Below are 25894 nucleotides of genomic sequence, written 5' to 3'. Positions count from 1 at the left end.
TTATAACCTAAAATTAAGTTGTAAGCCTAGACAAGTTTTTTAATATCATTTTTATAGCAATATATATACTGTTTGTTTTGTGCATTAAAATAATACATAAAAAAATAACACATTTACATATGTACCCACACATTATGTAGGTATATTTAGATAATGTAATAGACTGAATTAAGTTTCATAATAATATGACTTAAAGTATAGAAAAATAAAATAAAATAGTATTAAGTTTTATGCAATTTTATATTATGTTAAAATTATCTATAAAGATTTTTTAAAAAAAAATTGTGTAAATTTAAGTAATAAACAAAATTTTCAAGTCTGTATGATACTTGAAAAATTAGGAAATTTCTAAATAATTTTGTAACTAAAATAATAATTAAATAAAGTACGCTATTATATGACGCTATTAATCTTCATTATTTATAGCTCAAACCGACGATCTGTGAACTAGTACTAGCACATTTCACTTTGTCCATTTAAGTGAGGTTTCATACTTTATAAATTTAAAATGCTGAAATAAAAAAGAAAAAGTTCTATTAAAACATGAATGTAGGAAAAGTAGGAATAGGCTATAATTTTATTTTATAAAACTGGTTTTCTCGAGTTGAGTTGATACTATCCTGCATGTCAGTTGACAAAATATTTTGACTTCACTCACTTTATTAAGTAAAGCATTCCATATTAATCTTATATAAAAATAGCAATAATAATATTTTAAATTATTAATTTATAGATCATTAATAATATTAATAATAGTTCATTTATACCCGTACGACGTCCTAGTATGAATTTACTCTTATTTGGCTCTCATTATTGTCTGATAATTGGAATATTTTCATATCATATGATTCACAAGATATTTTTTAAGAAAAATTAAGAATTTAATAAACATTCTATAAATTAATTAATATTTAATTAATATAACATTACCCCAACATTCAAAAATATTATCGAAGGCGAAATCTTAATTAAATAAAAAGAATTAATTTCTTTCGAATTTATTCTTATTGCTTTAAAAATTCAGTTTATAAATGTTTAAGTTAAATTTTGTTCTTAGTTTTAGAATTTTCTTTAGAGTATGAAAATATGTAATTCAGCTCTTAAATTTTCCCGAAATGTTTCTTTTTTTAGTCTGCGTTTACAGACCAAACATTGTTCATGAATTTTCTTAGATGAGAATTGGATTGCCCTCCTTACCTTCCATCAAACAAATTCAATATTTCATATCAAAATTTCAGCAAATTTTTATCGGATTCTACATAATTTATGATCAATGTCATAGTTATGATCAAAAATGATTTTCGAAATAAGTAGTAAGTAAGTTAAATAAAACTCATTTATTCTTAAATTTTCTAAAATTTTGATTTTTTAGAAAAAAAGTTTTGTGATACATATGTATAATAAAACTAACAAATTTTGGTGTCAGCTTGTCTTTAACTTTGAGATTGAGTGCAGTAGTTATTTTAACAAATTTCAGTCTTAATCTGAATATTTTAATTCCACACTATGCAACTAGTTGGAAAAAGTGCATTAAAAAATTACTGAGTAACCAAAATAACAAGATAATTTTACTTTACCCATATCTCTTTGCCTTCTTTCGTAACGAGACACTGTTTCTCATTGTTTCCACGGTTCCGAAATTATCTTCAAATATTTTTAAGAAAAAAATACAATCCGTAAGATTTAAGTTAAATTTCTAAATAATTTTTTTCCATACCACTTATAATTTTGACAATTATTACAAAATTTACCTTCAGTTAACTTTAATTAAAAAATCTTCAAAAAGATAACCTGGTAATTTCATTTCCTTCTCTTTCGGCCTCTTTATAATTTTTGCCTAATATTGCAAAAACAAAAAAAAACGTACTAAAATGAAAACTACATTAATTAATAAATTATTTACATTAATAAAAGTTAATCTTATCATTAATAACAATTTTTTAAACATTATACGAAAAATATAAGAAGAACAAATACATCCGTACACCAAAATATGGAATGAATTAAATTAGAAAATATTACCTTAACCTTCGAACGTAATTTCAAGGATATTAATTTGTATTAGTTTCAACAGGAAAAAGGAAAAGCAAATAGAATATTAGTATTTATTAAATTTTATTATTAAATGCTGTTTTAAGCTAATTTGGAAATTTCATGTAATATTTTACCAATGAAGGAATTAATCTCCAACTTTTCTTTTAATTTTTATTAAAACACATGCAAATAAGTTTTAGTTCTGATTTAAATATTTTGTTGGAATGGTTAATTGTTGTATTAATTTTTGAATAAATTTTGTATAATTTGCGATATGCTAAGCTAAAAACAAGAATAAAACTGATAAAAAAGCATATTATAAAAAAATTTAAGTAAGTCTCGGAATTCTTAAAATCTTTCCTTTAAAAGGACTTTTATTGTAATTTTATTTTTCTCTAAATTATTAAAGTTTATCTTAACTTGGCAACTAAAATCTTAAATTTAAAGTAAATTTTAATAATTTTTGACAATTTAATTATTATTTTGTTTTACTTTTTTCTTAATAAATGTCTTAAAGATCATGTTGAGATAAAGATAGACGGACCCGAATAGTCTTTAGGCCTACTAATAGTAGGCGTAACTGGTCGTATTTTTGGGTCTATTTTCCCTGAATGAAGGCACCATAGTGCTTTCTGAACACTTTATAAGCTAAATCGAGTCTTTAGACAAAATTTCTTTCAGACAATTTAATTATGATATAAAAAGGGAGTTAGAATTTTAGTACCTAAATTTTTTTTTAAGTTTTTACTTTACTAGTACTACTTATTACTTTACTAGTATGAGATGGAATCGTAAAAAAATTAAGATTTATCTCGACGGGTTCCATATGGGAATCGCAGTTTAAACTTTCAAATAGTGGTTTGTTGAAATTATTGAATATTCACTATCATTTCGAACTCTTCAATCATAAAAATTTTACATTAAAAAATAAAATTCAAATAGTTCTGCAACATGCTGACAAATTTAATAATAATATAGTTATCAAAAATTACAACGAACATAATAACAAGATTAATAAAATCAAAGTGCATACATTTATAGATTTTTTCCAATTCTCAAAATCCTCCATTCTATTTTTATTATATTATTACGTTTTTTCTGCATATTTGAAGATTATAGAAAATAGTAGAAAAGAAAAGCTACAGAGAATTAACAGCTTAATATTCACACATTGTTACCTCTGCCATCGTGTTACCTACACTAATTTTTGCAAAAAAAAACATTAAAACAAAAAAAAAAAAGCGCTATTCATTATTATTTCTTACCTGGTGTGCCAAGATCATAAAAGGTATTTACACCGATTATTTTATATGATTTTTTTTTTGCTTTACTCAACATAAGTTTTTTGCATTATTTTCGTTATCCCTTTAATGACTTCATTTTTATATGTGAATATAACAGTATATTAAAATAAGGAAATTATCAAATTCTTAAAGGCTGTGAATCTTTTTGCATTTTTCGTTTAATTTCACTATTATATTTTTTTCACATTCCTGTAACATAGGTGTAATAGACGAAATATTCACCGACATCTATGGATTTCCATTTGTTATACTGAAATTGTGAATATTTTCTTATAGACTTACTTAAAGTACTATCGCACATTCAATCTGCAGGAAGTTGAATATTTCCGCCATATTGTTGTCAAACTGGTTTTATTCACCCGCAATTACAATTTTGAGAATTGCAGCTAGAAAGAGTATTTGTATTAAAAATGTAATTTATCGAATTTTAAGTTTGTAAAATAACGCGTTTCAAATTGTTAAAAGAATTGTAAATGTCTATAACTTTAAATGGAAGTCATGAAAACTATGGTTCTATCAAAAAATTCGCTAACTTTAAACAAACAGAATCAGATTTGTGTAGAAATTTTTTAAACAAACGGACCACCGAATAAACGATATAAAGAAACAACTAAGCAAAACTATACAAAATTTTTTTTAAAATTCCAACGATATAAAAGTCACAAGTTATTGGTATCAGAAATATTAAATAATTAATTTAATTTATTGTTATATATAACCAATATAGAATATCCGGAAAATTCATTATTCGTTAATGTGCATTACGAGGAATAACATTGTGTTAATTTATACGCGGATACAAAATAATGGTTGAACTGGCCAACTAAACTATTTTTATTTTATTTTGTTTTTCTTAGTTTGTTTCCAAAGACTCATAAAGTTCTATAAAATCATTTAAAAGCATTTAGAAAGTACCGTTATAATTCTATACTTTTACTTAACTAAACCTATTGAATACACATACTTATAAATCCTTTAGCAAACGTATATACAAAATTAATGTGTAAGCGTACGAGTGTGTACATATTCTTACATCTATATAGATTCAATTAAAGACATAAGGTGTGCAGTACGTGTGATAAGTATTTTTACAGGTTTCACTTGTCAGATATACTTTTATTTACTCGCATTAGAGCTCATATTTTACAACGAATTCCTTTTTCACATTTTTGTTGTCTTTTTACATTTTTTTTCATTTTTGTTTTTTTTTAACAATTATAGTGATATAGAGTATGTTTGCTGGAAATTGAAAAAAATAAACGGAAAATAAGAGAAAAATTATGTGTGTAACTGGTAATAACATTATTGTGCACACTATTGAAAAACAAAACGTAAAGGAAATTAAATAACGTTTTAATTTTTTCCATGTTTTTTTTTTTTTCTTGTATGTACTTTTATTTCTTGTTCATGTTCATTTTCAACATTCATATATATGTTGTATTTAAATGTGTGTATATGTATTAGGTGGAAAAAAAATTAAGTTTTTCTAAACGGTAAATTTTTATCGCCTTTCTTTTATATTGTATTTTATAGTTTTCATTTAAATGGTTATTCCATAACTATATCCTACACAGAAAAAAAAAGTTAATAATATTAATTAAAATGGTGGTAAATTTAATGAAATATACATTATTTTTCAGCCGATGAACGCGTTAATTCCGACAATTAATGCAGTTTATACCTTAATAAACTGCGTTCATTAAGTAATTAATAATTCGTTGGCCCAATGAAAAAAATCATAAAAATAAAATCGGCATTTTTGGAAATTAATAAACGAGTTTATATATATAATTAACGATTTTAATTGTCCTAATGAATAGTTTCGAAAAGTAATAAATAACTTTCATTCCATTTATTAATAATTTAGTTAATATTATAAGTTATTTTATTATTTTGTTGCCACATTTATAAATACTATGAATTATATTAATTGTACCAATAAATATTGCTCTTTATTTAATAAGTACTTTCATAGTATTAATTAAAAGTTTTCATTGCCCTAATAAATTAGTACATTCAGAATACCGGGTGCTAAAATAGAATTTAAAATTAAGAAACCTGATTTTTTTTAATTTTAAATATTTATTTGTTTAGTTAAAGTTTTACATATTATTATTTCAATGTACATGTATTAATAAATTAATGTTGATATTGGCCATCATATAATAACATACTTCCAAATACGAATATTAAGTAATATTCTATATATATATATATATATATATATATATATAAATATATATATATATATATATATATATATATATATAATATATATATATATAAATATATATATGTTTTTTACATTATATATATACATTACATATATTATACATATTAAATCTAATACATAAATGTATACACATAATGTATAAATTTTTAAATAATGAAATTATTTAAAAATTTAAAAGTGCAGAATATGTAAATATACATATAATTGCCAATTAAAATTATTTTATTTACTAACTAGTTGTTTTTGTTGAATTTATTACGAATCCTTTTAATCAAAACAATACACATACATATATAAAAATATAATATTGGAATTTAAAAAATTGTAATTTAATTTGAAAATTTTGAATTTTAAATTTGTCATTTTAAATTTTTACATATCTTCTAGCTCTTACATTAAAATTTGGTTTCTCGAAAATTTATTTTTATCTTTAATATTATTCCAGAATATTCTAAGTTTAATAAATAAAATATCTTAAAAGTAATGCCAGAATCTCTAACAAAATTTTTGAAATAATATTCTATGTTATCGAAATATACAAAAACTTTTCGGAGAGACAACGTTTTCACCAATTCCAGAAAGGTTGAACATTCAATGACTTTTCTTTTAAGAAGAGAAGCTGGTCATTTACTTCACCAACGAATTTTCCAATAAATAGAAAAGCTTTTTTAAAAATCTTTTGTAGTATATTTTGTTATTACTTTTTTTACTGACTGGCTCAAGTTAACATTTCCCTTAATTGGGATTAAATAAGCATGAAGACACCATAATAACGCAGCATTTTTACTGTCTAAAAAATTAAAAAAAAATTATTAATTAGCACATCTAAGAAATGATAATATTCAAATGCTAAAATTAAACAATTTTGAGAAATGTGAATATTTTCATATACATAATATGTGTATATAATTAGTTATAATTTATATACAATTATATACAATTATAATATTATATATTAATCCAGAATAATATACACATTCTGCATAATACTTTGCATATGTAACATTAATCTATTTGTACATGAAATGTGCATAAAAAAATATCAATCCGTCAAAGTTTATGTATCTAATTATATTCACCTCACTTTCATTTAAACAATTAGTACTTTTTTCTGCTCCTATTGAACGTCACCATTTTTTCAAGTTATGTTCGGATAAAACTTGAATTACAATAGGTGATATAATTTAATTGCTTTTAAAACATCGATATAAGTTTTTGTTCTAAAAGTATATATGTGACATTATATTATTATTATATAATGTTACTTAATATAAAATAAAAGAGAAAATTTTATAAACTAAATTCAAAATATAAATTACCTATAATATTATCTTCCAGTTTCCCTCTTTCTTGTCTCTGTCCTTGTCTCCAGTCCTTGATTCTGGGTTAAATCCTTTGATGGCACGTCTACAAGAACATAAGCGATTTTTGCAATGCTATCAGTTGCTGAAGATGATATCTGTTTGAGCAATGGAATCCGTAACTTTTATTTAAGAGTCTTTGATTATTCCACTCTCAAAATTGCCCATTTTAGTTTTGACTTTAATCAAGAAATATACTAAAATAAGAAATCAATCAATTAAGTATACTGCAGAATTATGAAAATCTTTTTATTCGTTATATAAGTTATATATATAACGAATATATAATCATACTTGTAGTGTTTACTTTTTGTTTTTAAATATAAGGTGAGTAAACTGAAAACAAACTGAATAGTTTAATTGCTCAAATTTTCATAATATTCTTTGATACGAAGCACACTCTTCCCGTCACATATTTACATTAAATTCAAAGGCGGTCCAACTAGTTCTTCGACAGATATAATTAAACATTCTCCAAGTATTTCTGGTAAAATACTATAGGCCAAAACATTTGGCATATACTCAATAGCAGCAAGTTTTTGACAAAATAACAATACCGACGACTTTTTTAATACAACAACATCTAAAATTAACCCAATTTTATAATTAATTCCGCCATATTCCACCATATACGAAAGCATTTCATATCTTCTGCAGGTACTGATGTTGCTGATTATGTTGCAGTAATTGCTTGAATATGCATTAACTTCATGATAACAAAAATTGCTCAAATTATATTCAGGCTGTAATAAAACAAGAGTTTGCTAAGTTAAGTTGATACTTTTTTGCCAATGTTACACATGTATTTTTCCTTGAGGTGATTGCATGACGGTAAATTTTAAAAGAACGATGTTTTGCTTCATATTTAAAATCCCAAAAGTTTTTAAGTGGTCCTGATTTTTGAAAAATGGTTGGATATTGCGTCAACATATGATGCTTTAAATTAAGAGTGATCCCATTAACAAATTTAGTGATATTTTGCTGATAATTTCTGTTTATATGTCGTTTAAAACTATATCTAAACCTCGAAAAGCTTAAAAGGAATAACCTTCCATACATCTATAACGTGAATAAGAATTTTAGTTGAAGAAAAAATATATATTTCTATATTTGAAACAAGTCATGGTTATAAAAGGTGCTGACAAATTATTATTTAATCGAAAAAAAAATTATTTATAAACGAGATAAAATTTACTAGCAAAAGAAATATAATATCAAACATAATTTTTTTTTAGAAAACTGTGCTTACCAGAGAAGTTTCCAGAGTTTAACCAGAGTTAATTCAAATTTTTTTTTATTAAACTTAATGTTTTACGAAACTAAATAAAAATTTTAATTATACTTTTTAAAAATGAATTATATTTCTAATTATATAATTATTAATTATATTTCAAAACTTCTTATATTGTTATTTGAAACAAAAAAACTTAGATCACTTCACTTACAAACACTACTTTTCAAAGACAAAGTAAAACTAAACCAAATTATTCAAGAAAAAAGACAATTTTGCTACTCCCGTTAGAAATGAATAAACTTTTTCGTAATATTAATAAAAAGAGTTATTAATTAATAAACAATTCATATATAATACAAATAAAAAATATTTTCACTTGTCCCGCTAGAAATTAATAAAACATTTCATAATATTAATAAAATGTTTTATTAATTGATAAGTACTTTTATAAATATTATTAAAATAATTCATACTTTAATAAAAACTTTAATTAATGCTACGAATTTGATTTATACTTTTATATAAAAAACATCACCTGATCACCAGAGAGACGCCACTTTTAAAGATATATCTTAATTTCTAATATTTTTGTGTTTACTTGAAATCATGAAAATTTTTTAAGTAATTTTTTTAACTTATTATAAAAAAACAGAAATAGCTTTAACCAATTTTTGAATTAATTGATGAAAGTTCAAAATTTCCAATTCTGTTATTACAATTGTACAAAATAAGGGTTTCAAGTTTAGTTCTGATTAATTTTTTGTATAAATATGGGAATAAATTTTACAATGCTTTAAAGGGGAATTTCAAAATTATTTCAAATAATTTTTCATATAAAATTTCTGTTTTACTTAATGGAAAGTTTTCAATTTAAAAGTACGAGTAGAATTTTGTAAGGATTGAAATTGTAATTTTGTACGGATTGGAATGCAAAGTTAGAATTTGGAAATATATGTTCTGATAATAATATCATATGCACAAGACACTTGAATAGCGATTAGAATACCTAAGTAATTCTTTTTAACTTTTTAATAATGTACTTTTATAAGAAGAATTTGTGTTTAAAATTTATTTCCTTAAACATTATAAGCTTATAATGTACGAAACTTTTTTAAAGAACAATAATATAATTATTTTCAAATAACTTCTTTATTTGTAATACAGTGATAATGATTAACACGACAATCAAATTAATTTTGCAATAATAGTCTAACTCGACATAGACAGCTGTGTAAATTCTTATATATTAATAAATTTTTCAATAATTTTGATTGGCAATAAGATGCCAAAAAACATAAATAAGATGTTTTCTGCTCTTAACTATATTTAGACAATTATTTCCTTTGCACATAACTACTATTTGTTACACATTTCGACTTAGGTGATATATAAATGCGCAATAACTTCGGCTATGATAATCGTAGCATAACCATATTTTGTGAGAATACAGAACGGGAAATGAAATATTGAATTATATACATAACTCATTTTTGTTTTATTTCAAGTTAGGTGGTTTGTGTTTGAAGCAATAAATTTTACATTCACATTTGAATGTACGTATCTAGAATTATCGTTTAGTTAATTATGAAAAATTATTCGGCACACTCGAATAAAAACTGTCAAATATGTTCATGTTCATTCACATGTTCGGACACCATGTTCATGAATGAAGAATTGACACATTAATTCTATGTATATAAATTGTAAAAAACTAGCCCAATTATAACTGCACTTCCTTTGAAAGCTTTTTAAGCAAAGTAAGAAAAACGCAATGAACTCAATGAAAACTTTATTCGAGTGGTTTAACAGTTGTCGGCTTTAACTTTGTACATTTAGTTTACTTCCATAAGAAATAGCGTAATTTATTTCAGCTCTCAGAGCTTTTCGAGTAAATTAAGTAGCTGAGGCAATGATAAGGTCATTTTCTTAGCTCTCGTTAGCTTTACATAAACCAACGAGAAAAAAAACATCATTAAGATTTTTTTGGCAATTTTGTGGTAGTTAGTTTTGTTTTTGTCGGAAAACGTATTAATCGGTTTATAAAATTATGTATACTTTCATTAATATTATTAATCCGTTTCAAGTTAAATTTTAAGAAAAAAATAATAGTATTAATGAACAAATTAATTAATAATATTAAAAATATTGGCCAAATATTTATAAACGTGATTAATTATCTCAATGAACTATTTGTTAAAGATTTTTGAATCAAATTCTTTTAATAAACAGATTTTAATAATATTGATGAAAAATTAATTGTGCCAATGTACAAATTTTTAATTAACGCAGTTAATAAATACTATGTACTTTTTTTTTTCTGTGTACATACACATACGTATGTAAAAAATAAATTCAGAGTTTTCTGTAACTAAAGCTGATTGCCTTATATATTGTGTCCTACTGTCTATAAATATCAAAAAATTAACTTCAATAATTTACAATAGTGTCTCTTTTTCCTTATCTTTAATACGCAATTGATTTATTTGTATATGGTTCGAATTGTATGTATACACCATTTCTAAACAAAAATTGTTCTCCATGCTGTATGTATAAAGCAGGACAAATCAGTTATAATCAGTTAATTTAAAAGTACTTGGATATTTATTGTTCTTTTTTCTACAACAATGAAATTCAATATTTGTTTTCTTTATTAAATGATCTGATTACAACGGACATATCAGATTGTATGAAATTGGAACTTTTGATTTATAAAACGATCACAAATTCTTGATCTTTTAAATATATGCACCATTGAGTTACTGTCAATCTCACATACAAAAATGGGCCCATTAACTCTCACATTCCTAATGGGCAAAATAAATTGAGATCTATGACCAATTAACTCTCACATTCCTAGTGAGCAAAATAAACCGAGATCTAGGACCTTAAGTAACTTTATTTAAATCTTGCGAAAGTCAGTTTCTTACACCGAATTGCAAGATCTGAAAATTTTGCCATTTCTAGGAGTTGAATAGATCGCAAAATTAAGAAAACGTAAACCTTTCATAAATGTCTCAAACTATAAGTCATTTTCCTCAACAACTAGGTGTTTCTCGAAAATATCAAAAAAATAATGGTTAAACCTGTCACTTACTAGGCCACCCGGGTTTGTGTAACGAATTATCAACAGTTCTTCATGAACTCGAGCTCTGGTACTAATTTTGTTAAGACGCGAAATTTTTCCGAAACTTCTTTATTTTTTCCTTCCTCTTCTAAGCAAATAATAAAAGCCTGATTTGAAATTTTTTTATTAAAATTTATGATCGAAAGGAGAACGTTTTAATGAAATCTAGATATTTTTTCCTTGGTAAAAATTAGGCTATTATTTTAACGATGGTAATTTGATCCTAATTTTATTTTAAAAAAAAAATAGTTTTAAATAAACATCCGTTGTTTTCAAACTTTTTCAATTTTTAAGAACGTTTTCGTGAAAAATTTAGAAAAACTGTAAATTATTCCAAAATGTTGTATGCTTAAATAGTTTTCTTAATTATTATTATTGCCCAAATATAAATATTTTTTTAACATTCATTTTTGTTTACATTCATTTGAAAATCTTCATCGAATTTCCAATTTAAATTCTCGGCATTAAATTCTGAACAAATTGAATTTAAAATTTTGAGAACCTTTTCTTACGGAAAAAAATATACTTTAAACACAGAAAAAGAAATGAAATTCATCGTTTAATTTTATTGTATAACAGTGTAAAAATAACGTATCTTTATTACATTCGCTTGAATGTTTTAAATTATTATAAATTGGTTTGTAAGGATGCAAGGTGATTGAAATTAATTAGATATTTTAAAAAGTTTTTATTTCTTTCATTTTTTTTTAACTGTAGTATATAACACTATAAAAAGTTTGTTTATATACTTTACGTATGTACGACGTACAATGTAATATATATAGAGCTTTTTTATGTTCCTTAATATTACCCCGAATTAAATTCCATTAGTTGCACTTGAGTCTACCTGTTCTTTTATTTTTTCAATGTTTTAATTCTTGGCGTGTGAAGTTGGTAATTGAAATTTTTTATTGAATTTTTTCTTCCTCACTTAAGTGCTATATTATATATATCCAGTTAAAATTTGTTATACGTATACATAGAATTTATTCTTGTATAAATGATAAATATTGGTACCATTTATACATATGTGAGTGAAAGATAACAGGTGTTGCTCTTATATTAGAGAGTATGGAGCAAAGTAATTGTGGAAAATGTAAAGAAAATAACGTATGTAGGTAACTTGCTTTTAAATATAGTCTGTATATTAAATAGGTTACGACAAATTTTAGTTTAGGTAAATTTAGACTTTATAAAACTTCAGGTTAAAAAAGAAACTTTAATGAAATAATTGAAAAGTGTCAGGAAAGATTCGAGAAATAGTTCAGTGTTAATACACAATCATCTCTTAAAACAAAATAGGTAGAGTAAATGCTACGCAATTGAATTTAAGTTGAATAGGACTCAAATTATTTATTCAATGCTGCAATTGTCTCATACGGACATTGACTATATCATAATCTGATATGAATTTATTTAATTTTATATTGGATTACAGTAAAAAACAAATGATGTAAATTAAAACTTTTGTTAAAAGTTAAAGGATCTTCTTAGAAAATTGCGTACTTTTAGGGATTTTCAATATTGCAAATTTCAAAGTAATTTTTTAATAATCATATAATGAAATATATTGTATTAATTAGCGGAAAACTTTTAAAAATATTTGTATGATTTGAATACCGTAAAAATAATACCGTATAAATGCTGAAATATGTTCCGTAGATAAAAATAAATTTTTATCAAGAAATTATCGAAAAAGATATAAAAGTAAAACATTATTTTTGAATTCGCGAAAATTCTGAACTATTTGATATTATACCCGATCTATAAATAGTTATACAATTATAATTATATGTTATGATATAATTATAATTATATGTGAAGAGTTATGAAGAGTAAAAAAATTACTGAAATGTGATGCCTGTCACTCAGTGTAAATAGTCCAAGATATTTACGGATATGATAACGAAATTTTATAGTGCATTACGGAACTTGGATGGAAATATAATATGACCAAGATAAAATGTGGTTTGAAACTTCTCGATCAATTTAAGTATCTTGTTAAGGTGCGTTGTGTAGTATATCAAATGACATTGACCGAAGCTCGAAAAAAGTACTTGCAGGCAAAACTTTCAAACTGCGCTGAAAGCTGAAGTGAAGTCTTCCCATTTTATTTTTAATTCCGAACAATATTTAACTATAAATTATTGAACTCATAACATTGGTATTAACAATTTTCACTATTATTGTAAAAATTTAAAAAATTATTATTTGTTTCTGAAACCGAACATAATATTTTCCAATTGCTAAAAAAATTACAACGAAAAAAAAACAGTGCTCACTCAATTCCTTATTATTTTAAAGCAAAAAGAAAATTAAATTTTTTTTTCTAATGTTATTCAAATTAAATTAATTTTCAATCAAAACTATTTCTATAAATACATGTGCACACATAAACACATACATGCATAAAGAAAATACCTTAAATTGAAAAATTTTTTAATTTATTATTACTCTTTTTTTTTGGTCTCCATTTTTTTTTATTTTTTATTAAATTATGTATACTTTCTATTTTTTTTTAGACCTGCACGAACTGATGTTCCATCAATGTATATAGAAGAGGATGGTTTCAATGAAGAAGAAATGGTTCAACGTCCAGCTGATATAAGACAAAGTCATACAACAGCAGTTCAAGGTCCACGTAGTAGTCGTTATGTTTCAGAAGGATTTGTACAATATTCTCAGCCCAGTTTAAATGGTATTCCATATTCGATTTATCATAAATTGTAGAAAGTTTTATAATAATAAAAATGATTTGTTATTTTTAATTTTTATTTATTTCTATTTTATTTTATGTTTTTTTGTGTTTTAAATAATATTTTTCTTTTGTCTGATAGTAGCCGGTCTTATTTTTATTGCATATATTTTTCATTCTTTTTGTATCGTACAGTAGAATAAAAAATATCTTTTGTTATTTTATAATAAAAAAAAAACTATTATTAGAGAAAAAAAAGCATCAAAAATATAGCAAATTAAACCAAAATAAGAAAATATTCGAATTTTTATTTTCAATCAATTTTTTTTTTTATTTCAAATATTAATATTTTTGTAGTATAACAATTACATTTCATATATTTTTCGTAAAATATAATTTAGAATTTATTATATTGGTTTTAATCTATATTTTGTTAACCTGAAAGATGCATGAATGGTAAAGGATAAAGAAGATTTCCTATACTTTATATTTTAATTAAATTTATTGTGGAATTTAGTATTTTGAATTTTTATATTTTTTTTTTTATATAAGCATTCATCAATTATTATTTAAAAGATGTAGAGCTATAATAGTAGATAACAAAAATTTTTTTTATATAATTTAAGCATTTTTTAAACATTATTTACTTAAATTTTAATAATATATTATGTAAGAGTAAAAAAAAAACACTTAATTTGTAAATAAATAATTAAATTTTAATTTTATTTTATTTGTACTTGTCTTACTATTTTTATTTATTTATTATTTGATTTTCATTCATTGTAAGATTAGTTTATGTAGAATATTATTAAAAACAGAAATTGTACTTATTGCATGTTTTTTTATATAATAATTATATTATACATAAATATAATAAAAATTTCTTTTTAATGATAAAAAACAATAAATGAAATATTTTGTTTCAATTTATACTTTAATATTTATATGCTTTTTTAAAATTATTATATTAATTGCAATAATTAATAACATTCAAATAAAAATAGAATTGCCTCAGACTATAAAACTATTCTAATTCCATTTTTGAAAAAAAAAAATAGTTTTTATTACCCATTAAATTTTAAATATTGTTTTTGTGTAATTTTTAATACTGATGTAAAAAAGGAAGTTCAGTCGGGTTTTTTTTTTTCAAATATTTCACAAATTTTTAATGAAAAACTATGCTTAAAGCGACTGATTTCGATTTTGATTCGCTTTCTTAGCACAAAGAATGGAATTTAAAAAATAATAAAATTTTTACTTACAAAAACCTTAAATTTTATTCTTTTACAACCGAAAGAGGATCAAAACACTCTAAAACACTCTCTTGCTCAAAAATATTACAAATTTTACTTAGGGAGTTTCTGATCTGAGGCGACAATTATAATAACATAAAAATAATTAATTAACTATAATTTTTTATGAAATAAATAATTTTTTTTAATTATATTAATCGGTTATTATATGAAAATCTTTACTCCTCTCTATACATCTATAATAATATATTATATAATAACAATATTACATTTAATATGGAATTAAAATAAATGATTTACAAATATAAATTACTCAAATAGACCAATATTATAAGCGTATACAATTAAAATATTTAATATTAAACAATGAACACCAAATAAAAATATTCAAAATATTTATAAAATATATTTATATATATATATGCAATATTATAATCGCTATTTAATTTAATTAAAATTATTTTTATTAACAACAAAATAAATTTAATTAAAATTATTTATATTATTATTATAATTAATATTTAAAATATAATACAATTAAAATTTTATTTTGAATAATTTCAATACTAAAATTAGATTAAATTATTTGGGCTAATCGATGTTAGTATATTTATTCGTAATGTTAAAAAAAAATAAGCATCATATTATTTTAGAACAGTAGATTAATAACTGTAATGCTGTTAACAACTAAAATAACATTAATTCTAATTGAAATAATTATATTATGCAGAATTTATTATTGAGAACGATAATCAAATGTTGTTCTAATAATTTTGTGTTTCCATTCGACTGTATAACATTATGCAATAATTCATTGAAGACTTTCTTTGAAAAAAATTACCGCTTGAACAAATTTTAAGAATTTTGTATTAATTCTTACATTTTCGAATTAAAGTTAAGAACAATTTTAGTATATTCTGTAATAATTCTAACTTTTTTTAAAAATTAGACCTATTCTATATCAACAAAATTTGGTATTTGATTTTTAAAAAATTCCTAAATTAAGTTTTAGTACCACCAAAAACAATAAATTTTTTTTATTTATATAGGTAATAAGTTGTTTTACAACAACCATTATCACTTTTTGAAATAATTAAACAGAAATACTTTTTCGACGTTTCTTTGAGGCCGAACGTGTTAATACGATTTTTTAGTATAACGAAAGCTGCAACTGTTTATTTATAAATGGTTTATCCTAATATTTTTTGTATAGTTGTGTTTACTTGCGGAAGATAATTTTTGAAACACTCTCTTTGAGCTTTATAACTTTTACTCAGGAATATTTTGACAATTCGATTCTGCTTTTTACCAAGCCCTAAACTAACCTACAAGAATACTCAAAATTGAAAAAGTATGAACTCTTCCTGAATGATATTGTAGAAAAATTTAAATCATAAATTTATAAGCACTATTTTTTTTTTGTATAAAAAATAAATGGAAGGTTCCAATAACCTCAGATAACAAATCTATTTGGCAAATTTTTTTTACATTGCTACGGTGTCCCGAACTTTAGCATGTTATGTAATGTTCTGTAAGCTTATATATTTTACTGCATTGTTCAGTTCTATCAAATTATAGTATGCTCTTACTAAGTTAATATTCACCAATATTAGAATTAAATATTACTAAAAATTAATTATTCTTTTCTGCACATTTCTGCACAATTTTTTTTAAAAAATTGAATTTTACGTTTTTATTTTTTCATTATATTTACAACCATGAAATGGAATATCATTTTATCTTTCTACCAAAATGAAGACAAAAAGGAACCAAAAAATTTTTGTTATCATCTTCACTTTATGTTTTTCCACCATATTTTGTAAGGTTACAATATAGTACGCGAAAAATACAGAAGAAATACAGAAAATACAAATATACAATATATTCCATTACACACAACTAAAATAATATTTCCATCCGAAAAAAAAAAAAATTAAATTTTCATACAGATTTCCGTTTCCCATTTTTTTTTATCCCGACATACAATAATCTGTACCTACTTATTGGAAATTTTAATGGTATCCAATTAAATTAAAACAATAATCATTTGAGGCAGATATATAAAAAAACTTTCATGTTAAGTTTAAATTACAATTGAATTTGTTAATAATTAAAATAATAAAGAAAAAACAACGTGGGTACCTCACACATAAGCAAAAAATAAAACGATAATATAAAATGCATTTAATGAATTTTTTATTTTGTGCAATAAAGCAAAAAATTTAAATATGAATTAAACTATTGCATGTGTACGTACAAAATGCGAATAACATCAGAGATACAAAAAGCCAAACCTCCGTTTTATCAGAAAATTTCTGTGTGCATCTCATGCATTGCACATATTATTTTTTTTTTCGTTTACAGAAAATATAAATGCTCCAATAAATAAATGGAACATAACCGAGTGAAATACATCCCGCTGTTTCTTATATTGCCCCAAAATGTAAATTTACTTTATAGTGAGGCCTGAACTTCTGACATCCGCATTTCCGAAAAAGTTATAAGAATAATGCCAAAAAATACGCAATTGGTATCCGATAAATATTAGTTTCCGAATAGTTTCAAACTTCTTAATTTCCCATTAATTTAAGCCTTCTATTTAAACAGACGCACGAACAAATGGGAAATCTAACAAACAAGATGGAATCAGTGTTTTTCCCTTATTTTATTGGAATGTTCTTAAATCCATCTTCATAAATAATAATTTCATTCAAATTTAAATTTAGACTTTGATTGAATTCTTTTATTTTGAGTTTCCGTCACAATGTTACAATGCATAGGTATATATTTTTCTTTCTTGGAATCTGGTGTGAAGAACTTCCTTCTGTTATTCTTTTACATACATTATACTATAAATTTGAATTATCTTATAGAGGAGTTCAGTTTAAATATTTTCATTTTAAATTACATGAAATGAATAATTCACTCGTAAATTCATTTTAATGATTCACTCGTAACATGTCACCTCTAATATAAATAATGAATATTTTTGAAATCTCATTAGAAATAACATTCTAAATGACTCTTAACTCTAATAATTTCAAGCAGAAAAAGTTCTTTGCATATACCTACATTACATAAGCTAAGGAAGAGTTCATAAATACGATATTTGCTTGGAATATTTACCTCTATCTGTTAATAATATTTTAAAATTATTATGAACAGACCCCAAAAACAAATTTTTGCAATAAAAAAAACTATTCTTCTTTTTAAGTCTTCATACTATTCACAATTTTATTTATAACTATAATGCTCTTTACATGTCGATAAATAATTTTATTCAATAAAATTAATCAGAAAAAAAAAACAAAAACATCCTGAAAAATATCCCCTACAATGTTAAATACATAAAATATCTGTATTTGTAGTTATAAATATAATGTAATTTTTAATAAACTGAAATTTAATGGGAATTTATTGTTTTGTTTTTTTATTATGTATGCAAATATATTTAACAATAAATAAGCTAGAAGAATAAAATAAAAACTTTATGATCTTCTTTTATTTTATTGATTTACATACACATAAATATGATATTTAATAGGATAATAAAATGAAAATAAAATTTGTTTATTGCAAAAAAATTGAATCACATAATATTTGAATAATATTATAGCCAATATATAGCGGCATCTTTTTGTGCCCGACTATGTGATTTTTAGGGTTGATGTTGAAAGTGTCACACCAAAAAGTAAATATTTCGTCATCCATAGATATATTTGCTCTCAATTGAATTCAAAGTCAATGGGCAAATCCCGACATTGATTTAAAAACGAAAAATTTTAGAAATATCAAATTTTGAATATTCTGTAAAATTATTTTCACTGCATGTACATCAGTCTTTGGAGATCGGTTAATGTAAATGGACACCTTGCATAAAAACTTTTAAATTGTTTCAAATAGGTATGAGTCTAAAAAAACTAAACAAATGCAATATTTCTGCAATATGCCTACAACATTTATTTAGTAAAATGTTTACAAATTCGTCACGACACCTAAGATTCTGAAGAAATTATTTAAAGCCATTTTACTTTAAAGAAATTTCATTGGAAGTGGGTAATTTTAATAATAACGAACTAGCTTCTTTACTTGTTTAATGTTTAAAGGCATACTCCTTTTTTTGTATAAGGCTATTAAATTCTTACTTACTTACTACCTACTTATATTCATAGTCCAAACTATATTAATGGTTTTTGTGTAAAACTTTAACCTTATACTAATGAAAGTTTGTTCAATTAACATTCAAACTTAATAATTGAGAGTATTCTTTAATAATTCATGAAATTTGCTAAAGTATTCCTGTGAATTAAAGTATTGTGTTTCTTTTACGAACAACATCGTCTTTTTCAAATATTTATAAAAGTTCTTTTTAATTATTTTCATAGTTATACTTATAGTTATAGTCTCGTCTGTAAACAGAGTTCTGTAAGGTTTCTTAAAAAATCTTATTTTATTCAATCACAAAGTTATTTATTCGCCTACTTATGGTTTTGAAATGAAACTTTTTATTTTTATCGTTATGAAGACTTACAAAGAATGGAGTGAAGCTTCACATATTTTGGCTAATTAAATATAATAATTTTTAAAGAACGAACATGGTTGTGTTAATTAAAAAAAAAATCATTTTTTCATTTGTAAAACCGTGGCGAATTTTCTATTTCTGTTGTTGAAAATATATTTGAGTTATGTGCATGGAAGCCATAAACAAATTCTAAATAAAGATGAAAACGAAATACGAAAAGATAGATATCTCTTGCATTTCATCTATCAGTCAAATGTTTCATCTTCTACTTTTCCGCTTAAGTTTAAAAATTTAATTCTAATTTGAATCTTTAAATATTTTACCATTAAATTTCAACATTTTATTTTTATTGCGAAATGACAAGTTATCATGTAAAATGCTTTCCGAAAATTTTAAGAGACCTAGATTTTTTAATGTACCAAAATAATTTTTCCAATTCAATGACTATAACCACAGGTTTTTCGTTTACAAAGCGTTTAACCCTCAGCGTTTAATCAAAACTTTTGCGGCACAATTATTATTGCATGTGTGAAAATTTACACATTTTTTTTCTCTTATTTTTTGAAAATCCTTTCAAGAATTTTCTTCTCTACATTTTATAATTTTTATACAAATATATACATACAAAATTTTACTTTAATATTATTTTTTTAAATCAAACCTTTGTCTTGCATTTTCTCGAATATAAAACATTTCTCCCATTCATAGGAAAAGAAAAGTTAAACAAAATAAAAACCGAAACCCGAAAACCAATTTTGTTTCCCTGATGACATACATACATGTCACATGAATGTAATTAAAAACAAATAAACAACAACAAAATGAAAGGGAAATAAATTAAAAAGGATCTCTTTTATAATGTGGCTTTGAAAATTTCATCCTATGCGTTCATGAATTATTTATTTTCCCAAATTACAAGTATATCACTTACCCTACACAAAAGCTAAAAAAAAAAGTTAAAGGAAAAAAAAAAATGATAAATTAAACAAAAACAAAAAATCTTTTATGAATGATTTTTAATGACATTAATTTTATACAAAATCCTTTAAAGGATGTAAAGGGCAGTTTAAAGAACAAACACTTTTTGTTTTTCTTTGAGAGTTTTTCATTTTTGATTTTTAAATTATATAATAAAAATTTCTTTCTACTATCCTTTTGTAACTTTGTTTACATGTACTCGCGAGCATTAAGCAAATGTTCTCATTGCATTGAATTTTTACATATTTTTTAGCACTTTCTTGAAATAAATTGAATTCTCTAGAAGAAAATTTTAATATATCTCCCGCCCACCCCTATCTCAAAGGTTTAGCCTCCAAAGTCCAAAAAATGAAATTTTTTCTTTTTATAGGTTTTCTTTTTCACAGTAAGGGGTTAGAGGCTTTTATGAAAACAATTAATTTCTTTGGAAATAAAATTTTTTACATCTCTCTCCTCTTCCATATTGCATCAAATAATAATTAATAAATAATACTTTAATAATTATTGGCTTAATTTGCATTATTTAATATTATTTCCGGAGCTGGTTTACGGAGCTCAAATTTCAAAATGCAATGCAAAAAATGAATAATACGTGAAACATTTAAAGGAATAAGCAAGGAAATTTGAATGTTTTTTGCTATTTTGGAAAGCCTATAGCTTAGGCTTTCAAATACTTAATCGTTCCTTGTATTTTCGAAACATCTTGTTTTTCAAAATTTTCACTCCAACTATTTAAAATTTTAAAATATTTTTAAGGCAATTTAAAATCACATAACAGACAATCTTATTTTAACAATGAATATTCTAATTTTCTATTAAATTTTATTGTAATTTCAAGATCTTTTATATTTGTTATGTAAAATAGAAAAAAATATTTGTAAAATAAAATTTTCATACAAAAAATTTTTATTTGTTTTTATAAAGATTGGTATTTTTTTATATTTTTCAAGTTTGTACAATTGTATACATAACAATTTCATTGTAACTACTTATACAGGGTGATTAAACGCAGTTAACCTATTAAATTTTTAATATAACATGATGTGACGAAAATCTAATTAACAAAAAGTCATGATTCGGAAATTTGAGATCCAAACATTAAGAAAATAACTGAGACAAACCTTTTTTCAGAACAATATCAAAACTTTTTAAGCTTTATTATTCAAAACTATAGTTTTGCTTATTATATGAATTATTAACGTCTAAATTTTCTATTCCAAAATTAAATGCGTTTTCCTCATCTTCATTCCACTATTAAATATGAATTCCCAAAAATATCATCAATATCGAAATTTTAAAACCAATACTTTATAAAATTACATTTTTCATAACAAGTTTATACAATTATAGTCAAAGTTACGTTGAGAAAATCAAATTTTGTTCTCATTTACAAAAGTGTTTTTGCAACTAAAGCTTTAAGTTGACTTTGCCGGTAATATTGCCCTTGTTATAAATAAAAATGTAAAAATTTTTACGTTTGTCAGATAAACCAGCTTTCAGATTTCATAACTCAATAAGAGCTCAAAAGTTAATATTTTTTGTTCTTCTGGAACGATTTTATCGCCCTAATTTGGGAGCACCGTAAATAGCCGGATACCCTGTATTTATTATCAGAAAGGAGAACAAAACTTTTAAAAAATTTTTTACAAAAAAAAAAAATATTTTTCTTCTGTAGAAAAGAAAATACATTGTATAACAAATAAGTTTCATTTTGTTAAAATGGTAGTTCCAAAATGTAACTGTATATTCAACAAACAAATATTGAATATTATTTTAATTGCAATATTTACAGTTACATAATATTTTTAACATTTATGTTATATAAAAATAAATTTTGTTTGAAAATAACTTACTATAGCTTTGAATTAATTGAAAAAAAAAATAAATTTAATTATGAAATTTTCTGGATATTTTTATTTTTTTTTTTTGTAGATTTTTTTCCTTTCGTTTTAACTTAAAAAAGATATGAAAAATTAAAAACTTTTAATAACATTTTTAAAGAAAATCTTAACCAGTTATGAATGTTGTCGTGCACAACTTAAAAATACGTGAATAAATTGAACGGGATGACAATTTTAGTGCTTTAGTGCCTGCAACAAGTCTTAAGTACTTAATAAATACTTGCTGTTAATCTAAACTCCCCAAAATGATTTAATGGAAATCTACTTTAATCAGTTAGAATATTAAATATTTTTGAATATCAAATTGCCGGTTTTAATAAGTTTCTCAAAATGTTATTACAAAATCAGATAACGAAGAAATTGGACACTACGCTTTCGCAGGTGCAACTACCAAACAAACAAATAAAGTTATAGAAATACTTCGAACTATTGTAATTTGTTGGAACATTTCCAGCAAATATGGGAAATTACTGTTCATTATTAAACATAAACAAAGAACCTAATGTAAATAAATGGAAAATTAAATTAATTACAATATTTTCAAATAAAATAAAGGATACTTAAATATTTATATTATAAAAAGTTCTTTATAAATTCAATTGCAATGAAATCTTTGCATGCACGTTGCTTATTATTATTGCACTTTTATATTCACAAGCTTGTTTTTTCTTTTTTTTGTATATTATTAGTTAAGGCTTTAGTTATTAACGTAAATAAAGAGTAAGTGATTATTTTGATGCATTTAGAAAGTAAATAGTAAAAAAAACAAAGTATATTTTAATTAAATTAGTAATAAAAAAAATTTATTTTGTAAAAATTTTTCTCTTCTTTTTTTTTCCCCCTTTTCTTCTAAATTTTCAACAAAACAACAACAACAACTGCTTCTACTACTGCTACTACTACTACTACTACTACTATGAAAATTATCATTAATAATAAATAAAATTTAATTTTAAATCGAAATATTTATTATTTTGATTTTCACTTGTGTCGTTTTCACTAACAATTTAATGCTATAAAATTTATTGTATAACTAACAAAAAAATAATAAAATTAAAAAATTAAATTATTATTTATTTATTAATTAAAAAATATATTGTAAAACAAAACATTAAAACAAAAACCAATTTGATTAAAAAACCTTATATAAATATAAAACAAAAAATCAACAAAAAAAAAAAAAAATCAAAAAAACACACACAACTAACAGTATATATTGCAGACCCGGATCTTATCTTACCACGTGGTGAAATCGAATTTACAACTGTCACTGGAACATAATTTTTATTAAATTCTTTAAAAGAAAATAACTGTTCTTAAAACAAAAAATTCTTAACAAAAATTAAAATCTTCAAAAACAAAAAATTATTAAACACACAATTATACATACAAAATATATATGTATACGTTAAATAAATATATACATATAAAAATCACCTGTAAAATATTAATTTAAAGTTATAAATATAAGAAATTTTTTGTACGTAAGTAAAACTTAAGTAAAATTTAGAACATAATTTAATAATTATAAAAAAAAAATAACATAATTGAAAATTTACATAAGCAAAAAAAAAAAAAAAATAAATAAAAAATTAATAAAATTTAAATCAATTTTTGAAATAGAAATTAAAACTTCAAATCCAAAAGCAAGAAAAGAAAGAAATCAAAAAATTAAAAGAATAAACGTGAAAAATTAGTTCTAAAAAATTCTCTAATGAATCCTCTAAGAAAACATTACACACACACATAGAAACAAATTTGTAAATTATTACAGTATTAAAATTATATACATAAATATAAAAGAAATGCAGAAAAAAGCAAAAATAAATATAGAAAATAAAATTCAAATTTTTAATCAAAAAATTAAAGCAGGCGAACCTTTTACAAATTTCAATAAAATTAAAAAACTAAAATTAATAAAATGTAAAACAATGTTTTTTTGGATTTAAAAATATTTAAAATATCCCAATATGCATTTTATGTTGGAATACGAGTATAAGGATATTGATTTAAATTCTAATTATGTTATAACAATTCAGAATTGTGTGTATTTACGATAAGGAATTATCACTTAGCCTCACTTACTTTACGACAAGGAATTATCACTTAATCTCAGTTGTTTTATATTTATCCACAATTCACTCTACAAACAGCAATCCTTGAATAGTATGAAATAATGCATTATTGTTCTAATTTACTTTCAAGTTTTCGAAAGTATAAAGGAGTTCGACAAAACCAATTACCTAATTCAGTAAATGACATTTATAAACTGAGTTGTGTAGTATTGAAATGATTCTATGACAGCATAATAAATTAGTGTCATATAATTTATCATTTATTTATTAAACGGGTTACCGTTTTAAGTCATTTATAATTTAAGTTTGAAAATATGTATGTATTATAAAATATTTTAATAATTATACTTTAATACCATACTTCTTATAAAATTGGATATGGGAAACGGAAAGATCATTATTCACATTTCACTGATATTTTATTGTTGCAAAGTTCAGCTCTTTGCATTCATGAACTGAATTGTGTTGTGATATACCTTAATATTACTTACGGAAGTACAAATTCAATGGTATTAAAGTAAACTGTTTTATTAATATTATACTCTTTTTGATTATATTAATATTAAATTTGTTAATTTAATATTGTATAATGTCTAAAATTTCTATACAAAAGATTTTTTAACATAGAAAATCATTTTCATATATCCTTAATATTTCAAATTGTGGTCTTACCACAAATATTTCGTGCTCATTTTGTAGATTTATGTCGACATATTTTAAGTTTTGTATTCCCTTTTTAGCACTTTTCCAAAAATTTTTTTGAAAAAAGTGCTTATTAGTTTCACTCTGTCCGTCCGTCCGTCCGTCCGTCCGTGGACACTTTTTTTGTTTACAAAACTTCTACACCTTTGAAGATAGAAAGCTGAAATTTAATACGTACATAGATCTTCACTAGAAACTTATTTCCGTAGAACAAAATTTTTACCTATCTCCCCCCCTCTAGAAGTTATACCCCCCCAAAACCCTAGAAATGGCCTTCTTTAAATATTTGTTGCAATGAAACCATAAGCATTTTTGAAATTTTGCAAACGCAGAAAGGCAGTGGCTTGCTTCCCCTTGCGCGGTATGCTATAGTTAAACTTTAGAAAAACAAAATGGCCGTTCAAATTTACCGTTATCTAAAGTCCTTTTTTTCCAAATTTTTGATGTCGTTTTTCTTCTAGACCCCAGACTGTAGTAG

The 25894-nt window shown here is 23.3% G+C and overlaps 1 protein-coding gene across 1 annotated transcript in view; it reads left to right on the top strand.

The window, feature by feature from the left end:
- LOC129606992 (B-cell receptor CD22) overlaps positions 1-24445 on the top strand; it is a 122282-nt gene extending 97837 nt beyond the window's left edge. Inside the window, exons 15-16 of the mRNA XM_055517664.1 lie at positions 13813-13988; positions 24098-24445. Of these exons, the coding sequence (XP_055373639.1) occupies positions 13813-13988; positions 24098-24138 (217 nt within the window). The 3' untranslated portion in view covers positions 24139-24445. The remainder of the gene's footprint in view (positions 1-13812; positions 13989-24097) is intronic.
- The last annotated feature ends 1449 nt before the right edge of the window (positions 24446-25894 follow it).

This window comes from Condylostylus longicornis, unplaced genomic scaffold, assembly GCF_029603195.1.
Source record: "Condylostylus longicornis isolate FDR11 unplaced genomic scaffold, ASM2960319v2 ptg000023l, whole genome shotgun sequence".
NCBI lineage: Eukaryota > Metazoa > Arthropoda > Insecta > Diptera > Dolichopodidae > Condylostylus > Condylostylus longicornis.
This window is presented reverse-complemented; position numbering and strand designations above follow the sequence as displayed.